The 15537-nt window shown below is 37.8% G+C and overlaps 1 protein-coding gene across 5 annotated transcripts in view; it reads left to right on the forward strand.

Annotated features, from left to right (window-relative positions):
* The window catches only part of TTLL7 (tubulin tyrosine ligase like 7), a 79381-nt gene extending 69720 nt beyond the window's left edge, over positions 1-9661 (forward strand). For 2 of the 5 annotated variants that reach the window (XM_064516004.1, XM_064516003.1), the window contains 2 exons: positions 4090-4263; positions 7761-9661. In XM_064516004.1, coding sequence (XP_064372074.1) covers positions 4090-4263; positions 7761-7881 — 295 coding nt within the window. In that variant the 3' untranslated portion in view covers positions 7882-9661. Of the gene's footprint in view, positions 1-1046; positions 3235-4089; positions 4264-4617; positions 4737-7760 lie in introns of those variants that run through there. The other 3 variants (XR_010390233.1, XM_064516006.1, XM_064516007.1) reach the window with 3 other exon arrangements.
* The last annotated feature ends 5876 nt before the right edge of the window (positions 9662-15537 follow it).

The following is a 15537-nucleotide window of genomic DNA, read 5'->3' on the forward strand; positions in this document are numbered from 1 at the left end:
AGTTCAAATTTTTGTTTGAAGACATTCATTGTTTCCGACAGAAGTGGGAAGTTATATGTGAAAAAGGAAATGTCCACACTGAAGCAAGAAAAAGTTTTTTGTTTGGGTTGCAAATAAAAGTTTCTTAAGGGGGGAAGAAAAAGGCCATATTTTAAAAGTTCAGTATTCTACTCTACAAAATCTACATTCATGAGATGGAAGGCATTCATGTAAGGATAAGTTTGGAGGAAGAGGTTATAGGTATAAAATATTTTTTTGCCCTAAACTTCTTCATAAAATAAAAATACAAATCTATAAATACATCTTTTTGCATGCAATATATTTCATTTTCTCTGTGAGCATATACAGTGAATAAATAATGGCATGGTTTTTGATTAGCTACCATAAGGTGATTTAGGAGATTTATTAAAAATGAACTACAACAAAAACACATGATATGATGATGGATATTGTATGAATAAGGGAATCGGCTCACTATGTTCTTCACATATTATCATTTGTCATATGTAGAGAATGCATGTAAAGTACGCGTTAATTGTTTTGCAACAAAATGGAATCATATGATAAGAATAAGTGACTCAGAGATCTGAGCGTATCCTATAATGTCAGTTACTTTATTTTAGGATTATCTTCTCATTGCTGAAGGTTTGTTGTTGTTAACTATTGTTTTAACTCAAGCCATTAAGAGACTTCATGTTTTTTCACAGAGATGGGTTCTGCAAGTTCCCCCTTAGGAGATCATGTCAGCCTTAAGATGTGCTAGAGGTAGCTATTGGGATTGTAGCACAATCCCTTACTATCCAAAAGTTCAAAGTAGGGTGAGAAAAAGGTCCCTGTGTTTCCAATCTGAAACATTTCCTTTGCATAATCCTCAACAGCTGCAGGGTCCCTTCTTCATGCCAGCAGAGGTGTATGAAGTCTTGAGTCAAATCTCAATTTCTGTTGTCATAAAATACTATAATTAGCTTCCCTTTTAATAACACTGTAATTATTTTGAATCTTACTTTTAGTGTGTCTTTCAATATGCATGAAAACTTTCCTTTCAGGAGAACAGTCTTTGTGCCAGCAGAAGAGTTCAAGGAAGAGCAGGATTTCCCGTGTAGCAATAATTTTATTCATGCAGAACAAGACTCAGCTGACTCCAGAGCGCAGCTAAATTATCTGACAAAGATTCAATACCTTCTAAGAGGAGCTGCTATGTGAGAGAGTCTAAAATACTGTGAAAATGATATACAAATATCCAGAATATGTAGAGGTCATTCTACACGTAATATACCTAATACAGAATCTACAGAAGCAAGAAAACAGAAGGGCTTCTTGTACCTACCCTGTATTTTGTCTGTGCAGTTACAAACATCATTCTCACCATGTAATCCACAATGGAGAACTCGTGACAACACCTTCGCAGCAGAAAGGCCAACCTCTCATCACTCCTCCTTAGCTTTAATTCTGCCATTTTAAAAACAGATTGGAATAAACAGTGGGCATGTGTAGAATTTGGGAGACATGTTGGGAAGGGGTGTTGATGTGCTAATTAAGAAACAACATGAATATAGGAAATATATTGAGGAGTATGGTACTTCATCTATTAATAAGATGCATATCTTGGGAGAAGAGCAGAGGTAATAGCCTTAAGGTTTCCTCTTGCCAGTTAAGATCTCTGCTAGGCATATGCTATTTTAGCAAAAAAAAAAAAAAAAAAAAAAAAAAAAAAAAAAAAACCCAACCAAACAAAAACAACAACAAATAAACCAAAAAACCCCAGTGAAATAATCTTGATGTATATGCTTACATACAGCTACATTTGTTTTACTATATGGTAAACAATAATGGGAAAGGGGTAGACCCAGTTGACTTCAAAAGGTTTTAAAAAAGAATAATGCATAATTTACAATATGACAGTCAAGCGTGATACTCTCTTCTGAATCTTGTGAGAACTCAATTTCTTATTAACATATGGAAAATGAAGTTACAGCCTACAAATTAAGTTTTCTTAGGTAACAGTACTCTGATCCCTGTTGAAAGCAGTATAACAGAGTATGAACTGAACCTGTATAGCACAGAGAGGAGACTGCATAGGCACATTTATATGAAACCTCATTAAAATTCACAAGTATATTTCCAAATCTCAATCTTTGTTATTATTAATATGTTCCAACAGGGTAATTGTATATCACTATGCTCATAATTGGCCATAATTATAGTGGGCTACATATTCTTCTTCACTGATAAAATCCCTCATAACAGTGGGAAGGTGATCACAGACCTCAAAGCCTAAAAATTAAGGAATTTATCAGGAGAGTTTCTATAAGAGATGTTGGAGATTTATAGGTTGAATTAGAACATAGTTGTGTAGCACTGTAAACATGGTGAAGAAATACTTAGAATTTATCCTGCTGCTTTCTTCTGGATATCACGTTATAGAGGACAGAATGAAGACAGGAGATTAATTTTGATGTAAAAATAAATTTGGAAGTTCCCATACAGGCTATAATATTGAGAAAAATATATTAAAGAAAATAGTTCTTTAAGTAGTAGAATTATTCTACTATTAGATAAAACAGCTTTGATGCATTATAGAGCATATTTTTAGACAATCCATTACATGAATAATGAGTAATGAGAGAATGCTTCTATCACTTGAAAATTATTTGGGCAGTGGAAATTGGGTAGAACTGAACAGTTTCAGCTGGAATACATTATCTAGACTGGGGAGCAGGCTGAAAAATCAGATATACATGTAGCACATGTCGCTCATGTATTCATGAGCATATTTTACTCATTAATGTTCATAATTGTATCCTAATGCAGCATAATTTTTTAAATCTCACTTGGCTGAAATAGACATATTGGTTCTTTATTGTGTACTAAAATTCTTTGCTTTAAGGATAAAATCCTAGCCCCAGTGGTGTGAAATCTACCATTGATCTCAATGCGACAAGGCTAAATATCCTGAATGCCATGTTGAACCTGGATCACGGGTGCAATGAATTTTCCTCACTCTGTGAAGTGATTCATAAACAGAATAAAACCCTCAAGCTTACATACCATCTGTGGTAGTCAGCAATGTTTTGACAAAACAGGTTTTCACAGGGATCATGCTGCCTTTGAAACATATACAATGATCTGTAATCTTATCAGAATTTTGTGCCAAACTTAACATATATACAAACACAAGTGTTAAGGTCTATGCAAAGGATTGTTGTCTTCTGTAATAAAACATACTTGTTTACATCGATGGGTAGGATTTGGGTTTTTTTGGAAAGGGAAATGACTTTTTAAGAAAACAAAAGCACTCTCTTCTGCTTTACAAAAAGGAAAGCTTCTATAGATGTACCTTGCAAGTTAATTGAAAAAGACCAACTCCATTTCTTCATCCAGATGACCAACCCCCTATGACCAGATGGAATAATAAGTAGTATTTTAAATACTGAAATGAGAAACACTCTTCTTTTTGCTATTTGATAGCTCATATGGAGAACAGAAACGTGAAATGTTTCTATTCATCTTTCGGCTGAATGCATGAAACTAAGCAGAACATTCTGAACGTTTTTTAACATATACTTTGCACATATTAATCTCCTGTACATTCATTTAGTATTCTTTTCTTATTATGATGCACTTACAGCATAATAATACTTTAATTTTAATGTATAGACATTTAGAAATAATTTATTACTTTTATTAATTTCTTTAGTATCACACCACATTCACATGCAGGTGGTAGCTTGTTAAAATTAATCAGTGTTTTCTGTTATTCCTGTTGTAAGACACCAAAAAGAATTTTCTGACAGTAAATCTTCCTGGGCTAAACCTAAACAATGGCCCTATAAATGCTTTAGGGGACATACCAAATGAAAAAAATGGCTTGTGGACATTTCAAATATGAAGATCAACCTCTTAATTTGTGTTTTGTACTCTCAGCATCTGCTAGTATTTGTGTTAAGTAGTATAGGCCTTTCCTGTAAACAGGCAAGGTCATGCTTTTTCTCTTGTTCCTCCATTGTTAAACCTGATAAAAGCTGTAAAACTCTTAGATTGCCATTGGTGACAGAAAACATGAAGTCATGTCTGTTTCCATGCCAACAGGAGCTCTTGGGAAACCATATTCAGTAAAAGCACAGAGGTGGTGACTCCTGAGCAACTCCAGTGTTGCCAACGCATAGTCCAGCTTTGTAAACAGTGCCTGCTAGTGGTGTACAAATACTCATCCGATTCCAGAGGTTCCCTGACTGGCATTAGCCCCAAATGGGATGATACGAGGTATACATTTCAATATTCTCTATTCTCTTCCTAAGTTATAATTAAAAAGGATAATAATGGGACAGATTTCAGCTTCTACTGCTACAACCCAGAGAAAAGCCATTGGAGTAGTTCACTATGTGTGTCCCTCTCTCCCCCCAGGAAAAAAAAAAAAACAGTGTTTCCCTTGATTCTCAGTTTCTGCCATTCTAATCTCTCTTGCTCATTCATGAAGTACTACTAACAGCAGACTTGTTGCACATATTTTGTGTAAAACTACATTTATTAAAGTCTTGCCAACTGCCAAAGTAGTCACAGCAAGAAGGGCACGCTGTATTTAAGTGAACTGAAAATTTCCTTTCTTCCCCTTCTCAGATCCCTCAAAGTCACTGATTCCTGATTTGCATTCCTAGAGGTATCCTAATGTGTATTATACTTCGGGCTTCACATTCGCAGTTGGACCCTATAGGGGCACAGCTCCAGCCAAGGGTCAGGTAAGTGCCATCTGATTTACTGTATTGCACAGTTTTGCAAAGTTGACTTCCAAAACATGCAGATTTAAAAAGTTTTATTATTTCATCTCACAGAGCACAAATATATTTTTAAACCTTGCAAAACAGCATCATATAGTAAAAAAATTATTTGGCACTTACCCGATTCTCCATTGGCTGGTTTAGTTTTCCAACTGAATACAATAAGGATTATAACATTGTCAGTATAGGGATTACGATTACTGAAAATGCTCCCAGTGTGGGAGTCTGTGATCTGCAATTTAACAGTCTTAGATGGAGAATTAAATGTAAGTTTCAAATTACTTAGGTTCCGGATTCTATTCATAATGGCAATTTGGATTATTATGTATATAAACTTACAAATAGTTTGTTTATATAAAACATCTTACAGACATTATTTCATCAAGGGCTTTATGAGTTAAGAATATGAATGAAATGAAAAGCAAACCTTTGATATATTACCTGTTAAATGTATATGACTTAATTGCTTACTTGCTCTATCTTGGAGTAGTTACTTGATATACTGAACTCATTTGTCACTGTCATATGACTCGTAAGGTGCTCGAACATAATTTACAAAAAACTAGAAAATGAATTTTTTTGGTCACAGCAAAAGTATAAGTATTTTAGCCACAAAATAAATCATATTCAATACTAATATCTACTGAACTATAGCAAGAATATGGTAAAGTCATTTGGATTAGTTAAGACTAGAAAATCTTCAAGTTTGAAGTTTTTATTGCTTCTACTGTTAATACTGCAGAAAATTTTTCATCATAGACAACAACAAACTATTAAAACTGATCAGATTAATGTCCTGCAGCTAACAGTCTTGCATTTGCAAAGTAGTGAAATGGATGATCCAATAGCACTTCTTCATCTCCAGTTTCTGTTTCTTTCCATGCTGAATGGAAGTTTGTTCATAAATTTGAAAGGCTAGAAGGATCTATGAGCTAAATATCTGTATGTCTTCAGCAATGGAGTTGTCATGACAACTACGATTGATTAAAAGTTATAGTCTTCATATTAATCTCCATGAATGTTACACCTATTCTGTGGATACAGTAATATGCCAGTTAAGCATGACATTCTCAATTTATGAAAGTGAATACGTGTAAGGAAATAAATGCTCTTGCCCATTATGCCCCACAATATGTAAGATAATGAACTGTTTTTCTAGAAATGGGAGAATCACAGTACCATTTTGCTTTTCATCAAAGTTTCTGTTTTTAAATTATCAAGGAAATTGTATATAAGGATCTCAACTACTAATAATAGTTTTCTTGCCTGAAAGTAAAATTTTATGAAGTGTAAGAGGAGAGCAGAGTACAATTTAACAAATTTACAAGATGTTCATTTTTCAAGACTTTTAAAAATCTAATTTGTAGAATTTCTGTGGATTTTTTTGAGCAGAAAACTATTTTTATGCTTTGTTTTTATGACTAAAGTTTTCAAAAATTGCAGATGGATATGTCTTTAGATAGGAAAATCTGTTTGTACAGAGAGAGAGAAAAAAAAGGTATAATGAAAATAGAGCCACAAACTTCTTTGTTTGTCACTTTTCAAATTAGTCCTTAATCTCAGCTCCTAACTGTAAATCCACTAGATGTGATGGAGAGATTGAATAGGAGTATTAATGTAAAGGATTAATTTTTTATATAAAATATAAAACATAAATAAAAAGTAATGAGAGCTCAAAAACTATACCAAAATCTCTTAAAAATAATAGCTAAAAAACAAAGTACGTAAGAAGACTGACCTTTCACATTTTGATAAATTCGCCTGTATTACAAAATATAAGCTATATGGAAAATACCATCTATACCTAGATCCTTACAGCTTACTAAATAATCTTATGCATAGCATACTCTCTGAGAAGCATTAGAACTTTTTAGTGTAATGCCAAGCAAATGTAGGACTCAGTCTTGTGAGGTACTGAATTGTCAAGCCTCAGCTCACCACCAACCCATACAAAATTTTTTGGTAAATTGGTTTAAAAAAAAGAAAAAGAAAATTGAATGGGTGACTAGCATTTGATAATAAAAGCTTTTCTCCAGGCTTAAACAAACCAAATGTACACTTTCAATGTATACATTGTTTCCTATTAACAGCTGTGACATTGCTCCTATCCATGTGATTAGTAGGATTAATCTTTTAACTTATTCATGATTAATCAATATGATTCACTAGAACGATGCAACAATTTTTAAGCACTAATTTATACAATGTGTTGTGTTCCATTCTAACACTGCACATCATTCCTTATGAAATTCTGATTTAGTATGGATGTTATTTTTGCACACTTACTGTGCTCATCTAATGACTTCTGTAATTAACTATTAGGAAATGATAATTCAAAATAGAATTAACAATGAATATTAGACATATGATGAATTAATGTTTGTAGTGTTATGTAAAATATAGGCTATATTGCTGCCTGATTTTAGAAAGTAAATTGTCACTGATGTGACTTACTAGGTCGTAGCATCCTTGTTTCCTGTTTAACTGGAGTGGTGATGATGGGATGTCTGTTTTTAGGGAATCAGAGCTGGAAACTGAAGCTGATTTTTTTTTTTCTACATGACTTTTTTTGTAACTTGATTTTTTATAAGCTAGTTAACATCAATTGCAGTTTTTACACAGTTTAAAATGAACAAATATTACTATAACAGCATTTTCACTCAGTGAGTGAAATCTAGCTTTTGATTGCAGTGTTACACAGGATGCTACTGTTTTACTTACCTGCTTGTTTTAAAAATAAAGAGCAGGCAAGATGTTTCATTGTCTTACAGCATCCTGTAACTTTGCTAAGACTATCTCTGAGCTAAGGATCTGTTTCCTAAGTTAGCTAATGCCTAATGCCCTGTATGTTACAGAAATGATATTTATTGTGCATAATTTCTTACATACAACAGTTATAAGGTATGACACATGAAGAGCTAATTCTTTTGCTCTTGAATGTTACTTTGCTTGTAAATTCTGCTGTATTTTTCATATCATTTCTAGGTATTTATTGCCAGGACCTTCACAGTTCATCACGAAATCATCTTCTTCCAACCTTAGCTGCAGTTCATCTGGAATGCCTCGTCCTAACATTTTGTTTACACACAGATATAGTCACTTGTGAAACAAAAGGAGAATTGCTGTTCCTTGTAAATAATGGCACGCCATTTTTTTCAAATTAAAACTTGTGATGGAGCGGAACATAAGTATCGTTATATTTACTACCATATTATGAAAACATTTAGCTGAAAACCTATTGCAAAAGCATAGCCTCTCTGGAAACATAATAAACCTTGTTTAAGTTGTTTACGCACATATGTGAATGTGTAGATCTTGCTAGGTTTATAAGGAATTCCTTCCTACTAGAAATGTTATTTTTGCTGCAGAATATATAAAAATGGAATTGATCTTGAAGATCCAATTACAGTGTTACATTATTTTATAAGTAGAATACTTTGACTTAAATATTTATTTTAAAATATGCTATTTATTGTCTCATATGTAATTGATCCTTTAACAAGATAGGTGATTAAAAAACTGTAGTAGAACAGTAGAACAGTAATAGTCACTGAATGTAGTCTGCTTATTCCTAGGACACACAAAAAAACCCCGACTCTACAAGCTAAAATCTAAAGCAGGCATCGTTTTATTTCTCCTCTGAAACTACAAGATCTATTTATTCATGTTATACTTCTTTAAGGAGATGGTATAGTATCTTTTAGTCAAAGTCAATCCAATCCAATAGGCAAATATTAAAAATACCAGTTCTGGCATTCGGTTTCTAATTGGATTCTTGTAATAAAACAGAACCCAATATTTGTTACCAGACTTTCATTCACATTACCAATGTCTTGTGCCTTTAAGTTTCCTTTGGGAGTGAGCAGTCATCTGCAACTCATACAAGCATGCACAGTGGATAGTTTTTCTGTTTTACTATACAAATGGTATAGCAGATATTTTTAGAAATTACTGCAGCTATAATATATTATTGAACCTTAAACTAATTGGTTTGATGTAGTTTTTAGCATACAATCCAGTATGTGCTGTGGAATGTGTCCTGGAATGGTCAGTATTTTCTTGCCTTGCTGACTCCTCTAAATGCTGGAGATATAATTCGTTAGAAAGCTCTCCTTCAGATTCAGCTCTCTGAGCTTGGCTGAAGGGGTCAATAAGAAACTGATATAACTCAGAGCCAGAGCAGGAACCCAGTAGTAACAGGATTTGTCACTGCAAAACCTCATTCCGGTATCTCTACATACACCCATTCATCCCATTCAGCATTGTGCCATATGGGCCTTACTCATTATATAAATAATTATTAAAAATTCAGTTAATTTAGATTTAAAAATGAATTAGGTTTTCTAACAGAGTAAAGAAGAGAGTAGTTATTATTTACCAAAGACCTGTTTACTTTTCAATAACATAACCTTGAAATTTTGTTTGGAAGTTATCAATGTGTTTCAGGTAATTAAAAAAAATTAATTTAGGAGTTAATTGTCCTCAGGAGCGGGTATGTTAAAGGTTTTTGAATATCCAGAGATTTAAGACAAATTGAGACTGAAATTGTCTGGAATTTAATTTTTTAAATCATAGTCATAGTATATATCAAACTGGGAATTTTGGTGAGATTTTGATGCCTGTGCTGTAGTGCCCCAGCTCTGGAATTGCAGGATACATCATAGCAAGACTATTTATAAATAATTAAAAAAACTCTGAGGTTAACCAGGTATCAGCAATCTTCTGTTCCAGTTAAATATCTTCCATTTTCAAGGTAATAGCAGTTTTGTAATGTAGTATGTTCACATCAGTTCACTTTGTATATCTCTTTTGGTCCATACACTGACTACTGATAAAGCATACTATGATTATCTGTAAGACCTAATAAAATCTAAAAATTCTCTCTTCTTGGGAGTGGCTTCCGCTGTATACTGCTTTCGGCCGTAGGGAGAAAAACAGCTTCCAGCTTAGTCTGCCAAACTTAAATGCAGCCTTATGATAGTACGTTCACACGCTTTTTAAACTATGTTTGGATCAGTATTCTCCGAAGCCAGTGCTGGTACAGGTCAATCTGTATAGAATATTTTGCCAGCACAAAGACGGCTACTGAGTATAGCTATACAATATGGATAAATTTAGGAAAAAATCTCACATGTATTTAGCATGTACAAAAGTGCACCAGATGGTTGGCTTGAGTTTTCAAAAATCAGTTGGTTTATGTCTGATATTAGTATGCTCATATTTCTGATAGCCCTTCCTGGAGTGGCACTATGCTCTGATAACGTGTAAATCACTATTTAAAATAAATGTAGTCCTACGTGCTGCCCAGCATCTCTGAACGCAGGTGAGCTGCTGGCCACCCCTGCAGGCTGGGGCTCTGCAGTACCACAGGTGCAACCATTTACCCCCTTCACTCCGCCAGATAGCTGCATGTTAGTCCCGCCCTTCAGAAACCACACACATCAGCTGGGCCTGCTAACTGAGCTTGTGAGCAGCGATTAGCTCTGACCCGGAGTCTCTCACAAGCACCCCGGCCACTGAAGCCCCTCTGCCTGATGACCTGCTGGTCTGCTGGCCAGGCCTCTTGGCCCTACCATCACACCAAGCTGCTGACTAATCGGAGATGGAGGTAAGCCCAACCTCTTAAATGCCTTTCGTGACGCGGCAGGGTCTCATCTGTTTCTAAATTATACTGGAATTGTCATGAGAAGGAAGGGAACACAGAATGGTACTGGAGAGTTGTCACGCCTGAAATAAGGTTAGTTTATCGCAACAGTATACGATGGTCTTAGTAAGTAAAAACCCCTCCAGCGTGGAGATAAGATGCGCAGTGGCCAGGCTGTAGGAGCTGTGTGTTTTCAGGTCTGCCCGCGGGGCCCAGGGCCGGGCCGGGCTGTGCCGGGACCCCCGGGGCCGTGCCGCCCGGTGGTGGATAGCCACCGGGAAGCACCGTGAACGAAGCGCGGGGTTTGCTTCCTTGCCCACCCTGTGGGGAGAGGCAGGGAGTGATTAGGCTCCCCAAGTTTTATTAATTAATAACTTGATCTCTAGAATCCTGCTGATTGTTAGACCAAAATATTACCTTTATCGGAGAGTCGTCTTTTCCGTTATGTTAATGCTCGCCCGGCGGTGGTGGTGGGGCGGTGACACCTTCCTGCAGCCTGCGGGCGGGTTGCTCGACAGCTGCGGGGGACGCAGGAGCTGGTGCTGGTGCTGGGGACAGGAGAGCAGCACGTGGCTGCAGTGCTGAGCAGGGGGCTGCGAAGTGCCGGGCGGGCAGGCGGGTTACCTCAGGCCAGGTGCGAAGCGGCTGCCGAGGCGTTTGCCTCCCCGCTCGCCTGAGGGGGAAGCAGCCTCGGGGGCCTCCGCACGCAGGGCAGCAGCAGGGAGGCGCAGCGGGGCTGTGAGGAGGCCGGCTCTTGGCGATGCCTCGGCACTGCGAGGTCACCTTAATCGCTCTTCCTCGCAACTTTTGAAGAGGCTCTTCTGCAGTTGATTTTGTGGTAATTTCTTACAACACATCGTCAAGTACCACCAAAATGCAAGAAGCGGGATGGTGGGTAGTCGTAATCCTCATGGAGGATGCCTCTTCCAGCTGGCTGTCCGGAGAGAAAACCCCTGATCGTAACGGTAAAGACAGTGACAGCAAACTAGCATGTTGGGTAGGGTTTTAGAAGGAGCCAGAAACTCTCATTTGATTTATGTAAAAAAAATCTCCTGGTGATTATGGTTTCCCCAGAAGTCCGTGCAGCGCGCAGGCTCCTGCGGCCGCGTCGGCCTGGAGGCAGCGCCTGTACCGGCACCGCCGCCGCAGCGGCCCACGGCAGGGTGTGCGCCCGGGGCAGCCCCAAACCACGGCGCTGCCGTCTGGAAACTGATCCACGGTTTGGTTCGCTGGGTTCGCGTGCTGTGCCGGTGTGAAAGATGTTTTCACTTTAAAGCAGGATGAACAGCTGTAGGGTTGGGCTCAGAAATACCAATTATGAAACCTTAAAAAGAATTCACACTTTATTTGTGGTGAGAAACCGTTCCTACCCTGTGAGAGAGTAGCCTGATGGCGTCTGCTCTGTTAGTCTTTAGCAGAGAAAAACACCCACTGGAGTCTGTGGGAGCTGTTTGTGAGGACTGAGAAATGGGCTGATCAGAAAGGGGGCTCCTCTCCCTAATGGAAAGCTACTGGTGTCACTTGTTTGTGTGTTTGAAATACAGCTGTATCTGGTTTGTGCACAGGAGTATTTAATTTTCTGCTGCAAGAAAGTGCCTATAAAACTGCTTCTTCAGTTCTCAGTAACAAGGTTGGGAGTCCAAGTACAAAGTCAGAAGAGCATAGAAAATACATTTTTGAAAGCATTGCTTTGCCTAAGTAATATTAAAGGAAACATCACTTAAAGCACCTAATAAAGGCACCCATTTAGTAGACATTGGCCTTGGGATAATGGTCTATCTAGCAAGGAATGTCTTGGCCTCATAGAAAAAATTATAGTCTCCAGTAGTTGATTTTCTGTGCAGGAAAATAAACTCATACACTGGGCTCTAAAAGTACATCTGAGTGATTTCTTAGTTGGGCTAGGACATCTAGAATAAATTCACTCTTAAATATAAAAACATATAGTTTACAACTTTTCCAGCCCTTCAAGGATAAGGATTGAATTATATTGACACTTGTATAATATCTAATTTAGGTGTTAGCAAATGTGAATACTTGCAAGCTGGTGGTGGTAAAATAAAAATACTAGCAAGCATGTGGTGTTAAAACAGTTAACTTGAAGCTGTGGCACTTATTCCCATTTTCAGGAGAAGATAATTTGCTGTTAAATTATATACTTACTGGAAAATCTTTCACTTCAGCATTTGCTAAAAACACTTGTAATTTTTTTTTCTGTATGTGGTAACCCCCCCCCTGCATTAGTTGCTGATCTGCATCAGCGTTCTTTGTTCCCTGCCAGCCACCTCTGTGCAGTTTCCTCCGCTGCTGAAGTCTTTTGTTAACTCAGAGGAGCCTTTGTGGAGATGTAAATAGGTACGATATTTAGGACTCTTAAGGAATTCACAAAGAAATCAGTGGTAATTTTTGCCATTCACCTTATTGGGGACAGGGGCAGATTTTGCTTGTAAGGACCCAAGACTGATACATTCTTGTATATATATTTTTTATTATTGTTTCTTCTTTTAAAACAAATGACAACATTTATTTAGTGAGGAGAACTCTTAAACTTACTAACCTTAAAACTCTTCCTTTCACAAAACATGGTAACACCTTTAAAATAATACAGTTAAAACTGCTGTGTATGGCCTTTGAATGCCCTCTGAGTGGCTCTCTCTGTTCTTAGTGGAAAAGAGCAAAGTGGAGCCTGCCCTGGACTGAAATGGGGTCTGACCCTGGTCCCTGCGCATCTGCTTCGTATTCCGCGTTGGCCTGAATGGCCGTGCAGCAGTCTCACCCTTTTTCGCCTGCTCCTGTCAGAAGTGAGCAGCCGCATCATGAAGGGTGAGGGGGTGTGAGGAAGTGACCCACACCTGCCTCTTCTGTTGCGCCCTCATCAAGCACCCGGTCACTGCTAGTATAGTGCAGCTTTTGCTGAGCGTTGTTGGGCAACTCGCTGCAGCAGGGTTTGATGCTATATGCAGTACTGTTGCTGTGAAGGGCTGACTTTGAAAGCTGAGGGGGTGCTTTTTGTGCTTGTCATGATGTCCAAAATGGCTAAGAGAAGTCAGGAGTCTGGTGGGAAGATGCATTATTTTGCATTATAGATTTTCCTTGGGCCCATTCGTGTGGAAATAATTTGCTCAGTCACAGCAGAACAAAAGACTATTTCATTTAATGTTATATATGACTTGTAATGGAACAGCACTGTGTCATCTGAGTGTCTATAACATTATACCCACTCAGTTGTTTCTGCCACAATTCCCCACAAGTCACTGTCTCCTTTAATAAAAAGTTTCTCAGCTAGGCATAAAGGGGCCTGTATATCCTAAATCTGAGCTTTCCGAAGCAAGATTGGGGGGAGGGGAAGTCAGGGTATATCTGTATCACAAACTGCTATGTAGTGCGTAGGTTTTTGGTCTGGCTGCGGGAATTGGAAGTGGCCTGGCTGTTGTGGTGTAAGAGTTCTCCATGAGATTAATTTGTGTTGCTGAGAGTGATGCAGGTCTGAGCGGTGCACGTCTGTACTCAGCAATGTGCTGAATGATGCACGTGACACAGGAGTAGATGGAGTAGTGGATGAAAATTCAGTACGTGTTTCCAGGGTTATGCACCTGCACTCCAAGCAGCCCTTGCTCGTGGACCCGTTTCTACTGAGTGTTGGATGTTCTCAGCTTTCACTGAAGTCAGTTCCTTACGGCTCTGAAGCTGCTTGCTGTGTTAGAGGTTTCTTGTGTGCAGCATACAGCTGCAGGTTTCATTAGTACAAGGGTTTTTGTTTTTTAAGTAACTGGTGTGCAGCATTCCTTACAAATGCATCAAGCTAGTCAAACAAATAAGCATTGCTAATAAGGAGAAGGATAAATTGTCCTGTGCAGAGAGCTGTACTTTTTCTGGTACGTGAATTAATAGGTGTCAGTGTGCAGTGCAGACCTGTTGTTCGTAGTAGGCCGTATTGATAAATAGTCAGCGGTCTTAGAAACACGTCATGGTTGTGAGAGTTTGACTTTCTTCCAGCACCAGCTACCCTTTCCCATTCAGCTCTGTTTCTGTTCAGTAAGATAATTGGCAATACAGTGTTTTATTTCCTCTTGTAGGGTTTGTGCTGTTAATGGGGGTGATTTTTTTTTTTTTTTTTTTGCAATTGTTTAGGATTCAAGCAGTTTGACTTTTTAATTCTGATTCAGAGGATGAATAAAGCACTTACATCAAAATGACATAGTATTAGACAGATATACTATAAAGGTAGTTTAAGTTGAGTCACACTACAGTTGGTGGCTTTGGTGTTTAATACATTATTGCAACTCGAGACAATTGAGAAAGCTTATTGGCATATTTTTAGATTTGGAAAATAAGTTCTTCTGACACTTAAAATAATTTCTACCAGCACTGGTATGCTAGATCTGACAGCATCTTTTCCATCTTTAACTTATTTAATTTGTGGGAAGATTTGTAAGAAAAATCAGCATAACTTCATAAAACTATGTGGTTAGGTTATACCCAGTTTGAACTAAACTTCACTATATCATGTGCCAAGTGTGGAGTTTGTGTATACCTTTGCCCACCCTTCTTTCAGAGTATGTGCTCCTCTCCTGTCACTGTATCCCTTCTTTTCTTAATGTGTAACATTGACCAGAGCTGACTCACTCTTTCCAGCTGTGACATGCCTTTAGACATACCAAAAAGTAGATGCTTTGCTCCACAGATAGGCCACTGAGTATGACAGTAGTCTGGTCTCAATTCCTGAATATTAGAAACCTAGATAATAAGTGATTTTTTTTTTTTTTTTTGAGAAAGCAGGGTACAGTGCAGGATTTTATACTTACCAGCTTGCAAACTATTGGCATCTTGTTTGCTCATGTTGTAACAATTTTCAGAACAGTGAGGATGACTGTTCTCCGAGTGCAACAGTTTGGAGGCTTCTCCTGCCCTTCCCCCCCCACCTGATCACGTGGAGGAAACCATAGATATTGAATGTCTTGTAACTTCAAAATATTAACAGATCTGTCCTGAGAAAAGGGTTTAATAGCAACTGAAATTAATAGCTCCTGTGGAACAGTGTTCAGACTGTCCTGGTATACTTTCTTATTTGCATTTGAATACAAATGTTCTTACAGAAAATACATTTGAGTTGTCCAA

The sequence above is a fragment of the Dromaius novaehollandiae genome, chromosome 8 (genome assembly GCF_036370855.1).
Source record: "Dromaius novaehollandiae isolate bDroNov1 chromosome 8, bDroNov1.hap1, whole genome shotgun sequence".
In the NCBI taxonomy this organism is placed as follows: domain Eukaryota; kingdom Metazoa; phylum Chordata; class Aves; order Casuariiformes; family Dromaiidae; genus Dromaius; species Dromaius novaehollandiae.